Raw genomic sequence first — 14,647 nt, 5'->3', positions numbered from 1 at the left:
GCCTTCATTCCGACGAAAAATACCTTTGCCCCTTTTTGACAAAAGTAACTACATAATTTCTCTATATTCATCATACAGCATTGATAAAAGGCCTGTAGAGATGAAAAATTATATGCATAAAGCATAACAACAGATTAAAGAATGAAAACAATATAATACAGAACACAGCTAGGTATACGGAATATCTGCATAATTGATAAATATTCTAGCACTAGATGTGCATCTCATGAATTACTGTTCTCTACAGATGGGTCTTCCACTGGCTCTACATCACTCCAAGATGAAATCCTTTCTCAAAGTAACAAAATAAACGATAACGTAAATCCTTGCAAAGCAGGTATTGTTTGCACACAATCTCACAAATGTGCCAAGCAGGACTTTAACATTGCTTTTCCTGCACATAATCACTTTCAGGATAGTTCTAAAAAAACTTAGATTTATTTTCATAAAAGAAAGGTGTTAATCAGACACACAATGTATGTAAAGGCAGTTTACCTTCAGATAACTGAAGCTATTTAACAATTGTGCAAATCAAGGACAAGACCACTGAAAGGATGAGGAAAGTCTGTCTTTTAAAAATAAAAAATAAAAACATTCAAGGATGACAAAAATACAGGTACTATAGTTCCGGAAAGTATTTTATACATTGCTCAATAATTACCTCCATTAGAGTGTGAAGCTTGCAATGGCTGGCAAACCTAACTAACTACTGAGGTGATGGTAAAGGACTGGTTTCAAGTACATAGTGCACAAAGACTTCAGACACGGTAACTAAGTCTATTCTTTTAAATGAGTTTTTTTTTGTATTTTCTCCATATTTGTATGGGCCTATTAATGACAGAAAACAAATCACTGAACAAATGATGAGCAGAGAGGAACTGAGAAGGATGCAGGCTTCATTTAATTTAACAGAAGTTCCCCTCTACTCTCATTCACAAAGTTACCTTCCCATTCCCCACAGGTAGCTCATGAAAAATGTAAATGTAACATTCTTGTCTTCTTTAGAAGTAGACACCCTACCGATGTCCCTTAGGACTGCATGGATGTAAACTTTGTCCTTGTTTGTTATGTTCTCCCTTGTTACGACTCATTTTATCACAGCTGAAATTTGGCCTGTGAACTTCCTGGTGCAAAGACGGTGATTCTTTCAGAAGACATCTGCCTTACTGCAGGTGCTATAAAGCAATGGAACAAAAGAAAAAAAGAACTCTGCCTCAGCAACTCCACCTCAGCAACTCCACCTAATTATCACTCTGGAAGGCAAGATGATGTTTGCTTTCTTTCACCATCTGTACTACCATCATTTAAACAGGTTTTAAAATCCACCTAATAAAATGCTAGAGATAACTAGGTATCGCAGTCCTGTTTAAGAGATGGGGAGAAAAAGGCATCTGAGCAGAAGCCACTACTGATTAACACTGTTCTGCATGCTTCACACAGTGTAGCTGCCATTAGTTTGTTTCTTTCTACCACTACCTGTGGAGAAGCTTGCTCTCAGACTGGTGTCCTTCCTTCAGGCAGCATTCTCAATGAAGTTTAAATAAATAAATGAAATCCACAGAGTCTCACTTGGTCAAAATGATTCAAGCCACATGGGATAGGCCAGATATGCATTTTCTACTACAAGAAAGCACTTGTTCATCAGTTATACTGGTTACTGTAACAACCAGGAATCCACGCACACTGTCACTTCCATGCAAACACAGCTGATCTTTTCCAGACTCCTGAAAAGATACTAAGCCTCCATCAATTGTGTGAACCCTTAAGCCAAACCATCCAAGAAGAACGTCTGTTCAAAAACAGTATGTCTTCTTCAAGCAACATTTAAAAAGAGCTCTCTTTGAACGTTAGGAAGTTGCAATTAGATGAAAGATGTATGTGTGGTTATTGCCTAGTTCATTGCTTCTGCACTAGAGTGCTCTCATCTTTGAGCATCTCCTGTGCTTACAGTCCCATTGAAACAATACTTCTTGCATCTGCTTCTGCTGAAGCTTCTGGAGGTAGCTACCCCATCTCAGCACGCTCTCTGCAGCTGCCACATTTGAGCTATCAACTTCCTTTTACATTAAATCACAAACAGGGAAATAAAAATACAGCTACTAGAAAATCCCACTGACTGAACTAGCTTTACTGTTTCTCCACAACTTGTAAGCATGGGCCACTACAGTCACAGTACTCCATTCTTCCTTCAGTTCACACTGTTTTTCTCTCTCTCAAATATTTGCCCAGCTGCTGCAGGCCACACTTCATGAAGGTGGACTTCAGTCCATCACCCTCACATCTGGATCCTGCTGCTGCAGGGGGCGGGGTGGGGAGGGAGACTGAATGGCTATCATGAAGTTGTTCTTTCTTCCTATAGAATGAAGTTACCTTAGTGCCACTAGACTGCTTAGCAAGAAGCAGCTATGACCACCAGAGGAAAACTCTACCCAATGGTTTTCTTATAAGGCTATCTGTAACTCAAAATAACCAGAAGGACATACAGGTATTTATTTGTGCAATGCAGATGTAATTAGAAATGGTCCCAGAGACGCAGGTCTTCAGCATAGAGTAGAAATAGCCAGGGTGTATCTTTTCTTTCAGAAAGCTGAAATTACACTTACCTATGCCATGTTCTTTTGTTATTCTTTTCCTTTGTACCTTAGAGCAATGCCTCAGTACAAACTAGTGCAGCACTACATGATGCTCTGTGTAGCGTCGGCTGTACTTTCTAAAACACATGTATCAACAGTTGTGCTATCAAAACAAACAGCAGACTATCTTTTTCTGATGTACTATGCTGAATGCTAGCATAAATACTAGATCATTAAAGAAGTGCAACTGATAATACTGTATAATTTTTTTTCCTTTTTATATGATTACTGCTAAAGTTGGTGAAGGTAGTTTTCTTGTGGTTCTTTGAACAATTTTCACAAATTTGTCAGGATGCTCTCCCAGGAAACATTAAGACATCCACATTTTGGATTCTTCCAGCTTAACTGCTATCAGAATGATTTTTTTTGACGCAAGCTGAATCTGATCTCCATTTCCCAAAATTAAGTTCAGGTGACTCCATAGCTTTCAGTTTATATTTTCTCTGTCTCAAAACACTTATGCCAAAGTTTCAGGAGTAGCCATGAATCCAAGTCCTTTGATTCTTCTGTTTCTCAAAGAAACAGATTTTGAGACCTGTAAGTTTGGCAGTAGCCACTGCTCCAGGCAAAACCCCTGAAGACAGTTATTTTGGTATCTTTGCAGATGTGCAAAGTGCTTGCAAGTCTGCCATTGATGACATAGGTCTCAGTGGAGCAAAAATTCCACCAGCAAAGTTTCAATATCTGCAACCGTAAGTACCCTACATGTAGACACTAGACACAGGGCATAAGCCAATGCCAAAAGTGATGCAGCAATGCTGCTTGTACGTGTTTTTAAGCTCTAACAATAAGTAGGTGGTTTCCTTTACTCAGGCAAATTGCCTTTGCTCCTGGTGAAGTGACCCATATGTCTGATAGACAGTTTTGAACAGGTTGTGTAAAGCAGTTGTAAGACGCCAAGCAGAATGAGCCATAAGATATGTAATAATGAGAAACAAATCCAATTGTTTACATGTGTGGCAGCCTTCAGATTATAAGTAGAGATTCTGGTAATCTAGTAGCAGGTTTCTGCAACACTGGAATATATTACAGCACTATAAACATATATATACCTCTTTTCTGTTTTCTGGTGTGATTTTCTTCTACAAGCTTAATGTGCTTTGACAGACCTGTCTGTGCACCATTCTTGCCACCATCCTAGTATTAAGCATCAGACTGTTTCTGAAATCTGTTTTGTCAGAAAGCAGATTTAGGGACTACTGTGTGATTGATGACATCGCAGTGCAAAAGCTGCATATGTGACAGCAGCTTCTCACAACAAAGTCTGCAAAATTTCAGGAGGAAATTAAAAAAAAAAAGTGGCTAATGCATACTCCAGATTTCAGTTACCAGATTGTGATGGATATCCAAGAGAAGCTACAGTCTGATGACTGCATTTTGTCACCAGGCTCCCTTGCCACTTTGCTTAGGATCTTCAAGCATGAAATGGAGCAAATAACCACAGCCTCTCCCTCCCCCCGCCTGTCTGTTTCTCTCTTTCTGAAAAAAAAAAAACCAAAACAAAACAAAACCAACCAACCAAAAAAGCCCCACCCTCAAGAACTGGCCATGGTTTGCATAATTTAAGATTTCTTTGATCTCAAAATTATTTTAATCTTTTACTTTAAAAGCTGCATTGAACTTGTATTTGTGAAGAGCCTCCTTCATTAACTAAGTTCTTTGATTAGTGATTGAAATTTTTAGGTGATATTCACACTGTAAACTCAGGAACTTCTTGAAATTTGCTGATCCAGAGGAAACCCAGGAGTTCCAGAGATTATAATGCTTGTAGCAAATGACTGCAGCTGAACAGCCCAACAGACCCACCTTAAATAGTATTTTAAAAAGAGGATATACGGAGGAAGGTCATGGCTTTCAAACGAAAAAGAAAAAAAACAAAACCAAACAACAATCAGAAGGTTGTGTTTCATCAACCTTCAAGGATTTTGACTAAATAACAGTAGACAATTGAAAGCTGGAAGGGCATTTATGTCAGACTGCAGCAGCAGAAAAACTAAAACCTAAAATAAAATAAGATTAGTGCTGTATGAAAAAACACAATTCATAACATAAAGTGTGTCACTGCCTTGGTCTAGTTATGAATTTCAGAGCCTGAAAGGATGTTGCAGGAATACTTATGCAAAGCCTTGCACAAGGTTTTAGGAATGTAAGACATTTTCTTGGAGCTCCAAGGTGTTTACATTCATGCAGCTCGCAAGTCAGATTTTCTTCTGCTAGGGAAGTGAGCCAAAACTTGACTACTGTAGGAAATTGAAGAAATGCATATTTAATTAATTCAGAAAAGATATTACCTATCTCTATTTTAGCTAGGTTGAACAAAATCATTAAAAAAAATACTGAAACAATCTTAAGTCCCAGAAATGCAACTGATAGGCTTACAGACTATTTATTATTCTGTAAAGATTTATCTTGGATTAATTAAGAGATGGTGTCCTGGAAAAAGTTCATTTTTACCTGACTGAGCTAAACTTAAAAACAATGAAAAACAGTCACTACTACAGATAATTGTAATATATGGAGAGCTCTTACAACTAATCTATATAGATTAAGGACACATTTGGAACATATTGCTACTGCACAGCAAAGACCCTAGACATCAGAAACAAACTTTTCCATTATAAACAGGACGCCTTTTCCCCCCAGGATGAACAGGCAAGTAATCCCTTTGGGAATTCTGCCAAGGCTAAACTATGCTAAGAGTTACAGCAGGCCAAAATATACTGACACATACATATGGAGAAAGGACAAGCACATTTAGAGGACTGCCCATTTTCAGCAGGGACCGATTCAGATGCTTTTTCTTAGCACAGAGCTACAAACTAATTTATCACAACTAACTAGTCCTCAGAGAAGAGGTGCAGCAGATGAGAACATCACCCTCAGCAGTACACACCCTGACACTATGAACAGCAAGCAAAAGGCAGAATTACAGAATGAAGAGGGAACAACAGAAGAGGGAGTGGACCAAGTCTTTAGTTCCCAATCACTCTCCATCTGCTGCCGCAATTGAGTCCCACATCACTAGGTGCAACTGCAGCTGTATGTCCTTCCCACATTAGTCAGTCCAGTCCAGCTGCTACTCAAAGCAGTATCCATCTCATCTGCTCCAGTGTCCTCAGAAGTAAGGAGAAGCAAACCATAAGGAAAAGAATGTGAAGGTTTTCTACATGCCCCATTGGAAAAATGTTTTTCTTCCAACAGCCATTAGAAATAATTTGTTTTCTGATGGAAACGTGTTTTAGTAAGCCATCATTCATCTCTGTTATCAATGGGATAGATTGTATTCACTAAGGTAAGCAGTTTCCTTTAAATTAGATAAAAAAACTTCTATCGCCAAGACAAAAAATACATTTTTTTTTTATACTTGCATAAAACATTGATTAAAAAAAATAATCAAGTATTTGGAATTATTTTCTCTAATCTTCCCCCAAGTTTCTCTTATGAGACAATTCACAGTCCTCAGTAAAGGATATTTACATTTCCAGATTAAGTAACTAAAACACTGCTTAATACATATTGATTAGTAAGGCTTATTTCTCATTGGATGTGGCATAAGGAAAATGCCTCTAAAGCCAAGACATGTAGTTAATTTTCTCTTATGCATCACTGGATTTTACATCACAAAGCAGATGTTTTCATGCATCACTTTCCCTATTTGTATACAATTTTATATATATATATATACATATAAATATATATGACTAAAGCTGCAGAGCCATAATCTTTGCAGACTATTATGAAGCATGAATAGATGCAAGAAATAATTAAGCAAAACTGCAAAATTGTTTAAAAAAAATGACTATTTTTCTTTCTAGATCAGATTGAGGTTTGCTCCCCCTCACTCCATGCACGGAAAATGTAACCTTTCAGCAGGGCAGTATCAGTGCATCCCTTATCGCTAGAGTTTTCATTTTATTTTGGGCATTACAGACATTTCAGCATGCATCTGCATACCATGTTCTTTTAGCCATAAAGCAAGTGCAGATCCTGAACTGGCAAGGTCCTTTGCAATTGCTGGAAGAGGACAGAGAGGCACACTAGCATTTTGCTTTGTCAGAAGATAAAGGGCCCCAGGAAGATTTTAAAGTTAAGACCAAACCACACAGCTTATGACAAGAGTTACTGTTACCAAGTCTTCATGTGGAACCAGTGGGGTCCACATGGGGAGAGGATGGCAGGATCACATTAACTCTTCCTTCACTAATCTCTCCACTTTGAGAGGGTGATCTTTTACTTGGGGTGGGGTTGAGGCTGAAACTGTCAACACATTTAAGGATGATTATCTCCCAGAATTATCACTAGAAATCCCTTGAATTACCCATATACGAAAAAACCCCAAACCTGGAAGTGAAGCCTCTGAGCAATGAGAATGGGTTAGCAAGCAAGCACAGTCTGACTTCAGAACTACATAAGTATCTCACTAAGTGCTTCCACTGCAATCAAGGGCAGTGGCAGATGGGAACAGGAACTGCCCAAGAAGCTGAAAAGCACCAGCTAAGGAAACAAGCTCTTCCCTAGGCCAGATTTCCGGACAAGCGGCACAAGAAGTCACAGGACAGAGCTGCAGTATTTTCTAAACAAACCAACTGCAACAACGCATGACTGGAGAACTGGAAATGCAATACATACATAAAAGAGTGAAGAAAAGTGATGTGGGCAATAAAAGACAGGCGGGTCTTAACTGTAAGCAAGACTAACAGAGCAAGATCTCCTTGTGAAAGTTACCTAAAAATATGGAATCAAACGGGAAATGGCTTGAATTGCCTCTGTCAAACGCAAGCCCTTCCAGGCTCATCCTGAAACCAACTTTCTAGACATATGCAGTTGATTCCTCTGGAATTCTGTAAACAATATGAACCGATGCTACATGGAATACCTGAAGAAGGTGAGAATTAACAGGAAGTGCAAGGTTTGTGGGGCATTTGGCTTAAGATGAGAGATACGTGTAGAAGTGAAAGCATCAGACAAAGACATGCTACCAGTAAACCCTGTATGAATAAATTGTGGGGTCAAAAATGTATCAATTTTTTTATTAACATTATCACAAAAAGCAGGAGCATAATGATAGTATTCGGTGATAATACTAAACTACAGGCCATATGCAACACAGGAACTTGAACACAAAACAACTGAGGGTGTAAGGTGTAAGCAAAGGAATTAAGCTGGTATAACGTACGAGTACAGAAAACCGGTGATTCAGGGGAAAGGGCAGAATTCAGAGATGATAGTTACTGTGATCTCTGAATGTCATGTGGTTGTGAATCCTAGGTTTTGTCAGAGATGTATTTCCGGTAAATACATAGAAGAATTTATGCCATGGTAAGATTCTTTACCAGGCTTCCTCTGGAACATCATGAATTTACAGTTGAACACGAAGAGATAGAACATGTAGGATGACTGGGGGAAATGGAAACTCACTTGTGGTGAGACTACCAGGATTTGTTGTCTTCTATCTAGCAATATAAAACTGTAAAAGCCTCTACCTCAGGCACTGAACTTTTTCTTCTTTTCTTATACTAAACATCAAGAACAATTTAGATTTCAATATTTTGAAGTCTTAAGTCATAAGCTGGGAGACTGAACAAAACCTGTATCTAAAAAGAAAAAAAAGCATTTTCCTCAAACATTATTTCCTTCTATTTCTAAGAAAATTATCTGGAATGTTAAGGCCACCCAGATACTGAAAAAAAAAAACAGCTGCCAAAAAAAGGGGTGGGAAAAGAAATAGCAGCTTATTATTCTCCTTGACTTCACTAGCAGTGCTGTAGGCAACACCTGGAAATGAAAAACCCTAACCCATGCTACATACTGTTGGAAGGACCTCTGCTAGATCACAGGAATTAAGGAAAAAAAAATAATCACCCCTTCTTTGAGGTCAAGAAAGTGATCAAATCCAGCAGCTAACAATTTAATTGCATAAATATGCATATAAAAATGTGCATTTATAGCTCCCCTTAGTTATCAGCAGTGCTAGGTGGACATATATAATGCTGGTCCCAGACAATCAGTGACAGAAAAACAAAACCAAGACCAGCACCATCTACAATTACAGTATCTAAATAGCCCTATGCTGCTATAGTTGATGCATGCTCCTATATTAAATATGTCCTCTCTTAAACAACATTTCTTTTTTAAAAAAGAAAGCAAACAAAAAGCGTACTGTTTGACAAAGTACTAAGGAGATGGTAAGGTAGGTTTGTAGTCCAGACGCATCGCATAAACATTCAAAGCATTTAGGAACTTACTGTACTAATTTACTGTACTAAATGACAACAGCATTTATGCCCAGAGGTATATCTGCTGCTAAGAGCAAAGAATTTCCATCAGTCTAGCAACGTATACTTCAAAGCTGTAGTGAATGAGCTTTCAAATAGTCACCTCTGCAGTGGGCAGAAATGTCTTCTGGTTTCAGAGAAGGAATAATGTACTTCCAAAAAATCCATCAAATTGTATTTAGTCCGTTCTGAAATATATTTCACTTACAACAGGTTTGAATTACCAATATGAAGGGGAAAACATGAAACGAAAAGGTTGTGAGTCTTATTTACCTTTTTATACGTTTTCTCTTCATGTGGCTTTCCAGCAGTAACATCACCATTTTCAGCAGCAGACGACATCTAACAACAGAAGCTTAAGTTATAAACAAAGTAGTTGCTGTAGAAAAGTAAATGTTCAGAAAACTTCATAAAATTTGTTATCCATTTTTTTGCTAAATTCAAACTTTTTAGAGGACAGCAAGTCAGCAAGATCTGTGACCTATCTAGGATATTTCTAGGATTTTCCAGGCAGACTAAAAGTACAGCACTACCCCAGAAATGTCCAGCATACGACTGATTCTACACAACCCTCTCTTTCTTTTTCCCCCACGCCAGCACATGGGCCTGCAAGAAGATCCTGCAGTGAAATCTTGCTCCTCAGCAGACTGCATAAGATGATCTTGAAAGATCCAATGATGGGCAAAACTATGAAGCTTGTGAGCCAGATATTCAATGGCATGCCTCAGAGGTCCAAGGCCTTTGGATGCATTGACATGCTGTATGTCCTCAAAGGAGCAAGGAGATATTTGAGATTGTATCTTATCATGGCTGTAAAGCAATGCTAGATCAAGAATAAACCATGAAATCAGAGATCACTTGAGTCAGACACTCTGAGTGTGGCTGCCAAAGTCAGTAAACCAAAATGCTACACAGACATGTTTTGAAATCATTCTAGATTTTGCAAACACTTTCAGAATGGAAGTACACACACCCTTATGAACAACAGGACAAGTCATCTGGAGATGAGAGTGAAGATCAAGCCATTCATTGATGGTGTTGATGTTTTCCAGAACCTATTAAAAGAAAAACCTGTTATCACTATGTCACCATAAATTTACATCTCGCAGAAGAGCTTTAGATTTCCTTTTTCTGCTGTTATTCAGTCCAAGCAAGAATCCAGCTACAAGTGATGTTTTTCAAGAATCACCTCAACTTAGTTACTAATGGGTCATTTAGTATACTTAGAAAATAGGGAGTATCACACGGGATAGAATCAGTGCAGTTCAGTTGCCCTTTGCCCTAGATATTTAACTACTGTGGCACAAGCAGCCCTACAACAGAATGTTTATGTACAGCAGTAGACATACATGCCCTGGAGTGCTGCATACATGATCTCTTCCATAAGGACTTCAAAAATTAAATACTAAACCTTATAATCTCCACTCACTTAGAATACCCCATATATTAATTCCACCAAAGCCAAAAAGACAAGCAATCAGAATGTCAGTCTGGAGGACTGCACACTGAAGAACAGTAGATACTAATTTTGAAAGTTTTCCATAATGGTAGTTAGTATGAGTATAATTTCTGTTTGTCCTGTTGAGGTGAGCTATTTCATAGATAAATGTTTTGACTGAACACAAGAGAAAATATTACACAATCAGATGCTATTTGATACCTCTTTGGAATCAGCTCTCCCTCCCATTTTTCACACCCATTTTAAGATGCATCAATAAAACAATTTAATTTCTCAACCACACAAGAAGGAAAAAAAATCATCTCATTTGTCTTTAATCAGTACAAATAACATCTTATACATAACTAAAACTGATTTTAAAAAAATATTCCCAGGCCTCACTCACTCAATTTAGTTTTCCAGTAATCTGAGAAGTATACATAACACCACTAAGAAAACTTCCCATAAAAGACTTCAAACCAGTCCTTTCTGACTCTTTAGAAAAGCAGGCTATTAATTGCACCCGAGACAAAAAAAAAAAGGGGGAGAGGGGTGATGGTCAGTTGGACAACAAATAGAAACGCAGATTTTTCTGAGAACAGAACAATGCCTCCTTAGAAAAAACTCTCCTTATGTTACAAACCCGTATTTTCCTACCACAGCTAGCTCCACTGTTCTTCACTGTAGCCTTCATGCAATTAATGTATCTTAATCAGTAACTCCTTTAGCAGAATCCTACACATCAAGCTCCTACTTGAAAGGCAGTAACTCAGTTTTGATTGCATAGTTTATCTAGCTTACCTAAATTCACACATTTAATACTAATTAATACTGATCCATGCTTGTAACTCTATCAGTACATGAACACAGACATCAAGAACGGTTAAAACAGCTTTTGTAGGAAAATAAATGTAATTTTAATCACTAGCAGGAGGAAGACTATTTAATCAACTGATCCCTGGGTAAAACCACCAAAACTCCCTTGATGTTCTCCACACACCCCAAGACTATTAGTATAATAAGATGTTCTACTACTCCCCAAACTTCCTAAAATATGATCATACTTACTCAGCAAAAGCCAAATACGAATGCAACATTGGAACTTACTTTCCACAAGAAGTTAGCTGAAGAAAACACTCATGCCAGACATGGAAGAAAACCCTCTTTGTTCCCAGCACAGTCAGACAAATTATTCAAGAACACTTCATTCATGTGAAAATACACCCCTGTAATACTGCCAAGGATAGGAAAACAGACAATGAGACCCCAAGTTCAATAACCACCAAGTACAAAAACTCATACAACATGAAGCAAGTAAATTTTTCCTATCTATTCCAGTTTTTTTCATTCCTAGCAGCATCTAGAATAGAAGTATTGCAGTTACAAAGCTCTAACTTAACTCGGGTCATGTTAAACACCTTTCAGTATCTTTGCTGTGACAACCGTCTCCTATTGCATGCTAATAATTTTTTGCAATGTAAATATTACTTCATGTATTTTCTCCTTGCTCTGCATCTACCAAAATGGTACGGAGTGACTTCTCACATGCTTTATGTCATGCACAGCAAGAGGTACTGTCTCAGTTCTGCTGAGGTTTAACAGTGCAAATACAGGTCACAACTTAAAGAGTCTTGGACCCACTTCCAGGTTAAGCTACAACTATTTATTTATTACCATAACAGGAAACCGCCATAACTAAAGCATTAGTTCTCTGCACATCCCTGAAAAAGGGCAGACTCACAATAAACTAAGACTGGGGGAGGGTGGGGAGGGTGGTAGAGGAGGAAAAGATTTAGTCTCAGAAATACTGTAGGTATTCAGTGAAAGACTGGGCCATAAAGATCTCCTGTTTAGCTTCTTAGATGCCACATATCCTACCTGATGACAAAAAAGAAACACTAAAGTCCAACAGAAATTTAAAAATTATTTTTCCCAAATGCTCTTGAAAAGTCAACATTTTGGCCATAAGTCTTATTCATAGCAAAAGCTAGCATGACATGTTCAGTTACTGAGACAGAAGTCTACAGGCTTTAAATCCAGCTTTCTGCTCAGACCACCTCCTTGTCCTAAATGCAGACTTGGAAGAATCACACCTAGTCAATACATGCTTCAACGTTTGAACAGAAAAATCTATGGTTTATAGTGTATTTTCTCACACTGGAATTGTTGAATCATATACTTATCTAACACCAACTGCAATTTCCGTGATTTTGGGGAAAAAGTGCCATATGCATCTTCCCCTAAAGCCACAGGGGCACATTTTTTATTTCTCTGCATAGCCAGAAGCCCGCCACGACAGCACTGCCCTGCCCACCATGCAGCCAGGGTTCTGAGAACTCAGGTGACAGGACAGCAAGTGCAAGCCTCCTACCCAGGTTCTCTTTTTTGTTCTAAAATTATTAATTGCATTTTCCTTATATAGCAAAAAATCACTTTTTTACTGACAGCATAAGGCACTCATTTTGCAGATTATACGTAACTATCTGTTTTTACACAATCTTAATTGCTTAGGCCCAGCTCCCAGAAACAGGTACTGATACTAACATTTGAAAGGCCTTTCAGCCCAATTTCAAGTGAAGTTCAATGAAAGGTGACATCCATGACAAATGCGGTCATCAGCTTCCTACAGGCCTCACACGTTAATTTATCCAACCAAAAATTAGTTCTGCCTTCTTTCCATTGTCAAGAAAACATTATTTGTTTGAAGAATGCACTTCTTAGCATCTTTACATCATTTTCTTCCATAAACAATTTTTTTTAAAGCACTAATAAAAACATGCTAGTTAGGAATCACATTCCAAATACAACCCATGTAGCTTCCTATTACAACTGCTGCCTTGTCCTGGCTGATGGTTAAAATTTACATTTTTTTTCCCCCAAGCTTTTGTGACAGACATCTCGCCAGGTATACTGCTGGCAGGTTTCTACAGTACATTCAGAAAGAGAAACCTAATTTGAAAGAAAATGTATTGCTATCTTTTCACCTGGCATAATCTAACACATTTTAAATATGAGTGGAAAAAAAAAAGGGCCAAACCAAGAAAAGGAAAACAAAATTCCACAAAATTTTCCAGTGGGCACAGGGATAATTCTAGAAATTAAAGAACAGAAGAAGACTTATGCCTGTTTAAGACCAATAATAAATAAATAGAACAGATTCTTTGGTGCACATTTTTCATCTTTAACAATCTGAAACACACAACTGGGTTTTCAGGAAACAATCTGTGAATATTATTTTTTTTTTTAGTTCATTGGTTTTTTGGGGGTTTTTTGTTTGGTTGGGTTTTTGTGAATGCACTGGGATGGAAAACACAATTTTGGAATTAATCTGGAAATTTCATTCTCATACTTCTATGCATTTCAGATAATCTATTTATTAGAGAGCCACTTTCTACTAATCCTTAAACAGTTCTCTTTCTCCAGGAAGACACAAAGCCCCCAGAATGGGGCAGCTAACCCCTCAGAAAAGCACACACAATCTCATACTAAGTTCATACCAAGGATATTAACTCAGCACCAGACAAAAAAATGGAGATGATCAAATTAATAATTTTACCTGCTTTAAGTAACTGGAAGTTTTCAACACAAGACTGCATTCTTGATGATGGCAGTTTCTCAGCACAACATGTGAAGAAGTTGCCAGGCATTTCTTATTCTATAAACAGCATTTATAATTCATTCCAATAAAAACAGTCCTCAAGTTAAATTCCTTGGTAGCCTTGTCACTCTTCTGTTACAACTTTAAAGCAGCATCTTTTAACACAACTATAAAATCACACCCATTTCATTTACTGCAAAACTCACTTCTACTGGTAAGATTTGGCCAGCCATACTTTTCCTTGTGGTAGCTGTGAAAGTAGCTTGACAAATCAGTTCCTCAGTTTACTAAAAGGACTTGCAGATCTATACAGCGACATGCTTCCACCAAACCATGTGAGGGGCAGTCACACACTGCCAGATTTCAGCTCCAGTGTGATACTGGAAATCTTTGTTACACAGTGATGCTGGAAAGGGATAAACTTTTAAACCAAAAATGCTTCACAGCAGAAGAAATCCATCAACACATATTCATTAATGAAAAACTACTCTCTATGGCAGGGGTCCTCAAACTTTTTAACCAGGGGGCCGGCGTGCGGATGCAGTGGCAGGCAGCCATCTGCGGCTGCTTGGTTTCCCCCCCCCCCCCCAACCCCCGGCGGGGGGGGTGGGGTGGGGCAAGGGTTCTGTAAATACCAGAGGCCGGATTGAGGACCCTGGGGGGCCAGATTGAGGGCCCTGGGGGGCCAGATTGAGGACCCTGG

General features: G+C 38.3%; 1 protein-coding gene across 1 annotated transcript in view; it reads right to left on the bottom strand.

The window, feature by feature from the left end:
- Positions 1 to 13,818, bottom strand: part of PIP5K1B (phosphatidylinositol-4-phosphate 5-kinase type 1 beta) — an 88,773-nt gene extending 74,955 nt beyond the window's left edge. The window contains exons 1-3 of the mRNA XM_056325783.1: positions 11,454 to 13,818; positions 9,882 to 9,963; positions 9,182 to 9,250 (exon numbers count right to left, since the gene is read on the bottom strand). Coding sequence (XP_056181758.1) covers positions 9,182 to 9,250 — 69 coding nt within the window. The 5' untranslated portion in view covers positions 9,882 to 9,963; positions 11,454 to 13,818. The remainder of the gene's footprint in view (positions 1 to 9,181; positions 9,251 to 9,881; positions 9,964 to 11,453) is intronic.
- Between the last annotated feature and the right edge of the window lie 829 nt (positions 13,819 to 14,647).

Source organism: Falco biarmicus, chromosome Z (assembly GCF_023638135.1).
Source record: "Falco biarmicus isolate bFalBia1 chromosome Z, bFalBia1.pri, whole genome shotgun sequence".
NCBI lineage: Eukaryota > Metazoa > Chordata > Aves > Falconiformes > Falconidae > Falco > Falco biarmicus.
This window is presented reverse-complemented; position numbering and strand designations above follow the sequence as displayed.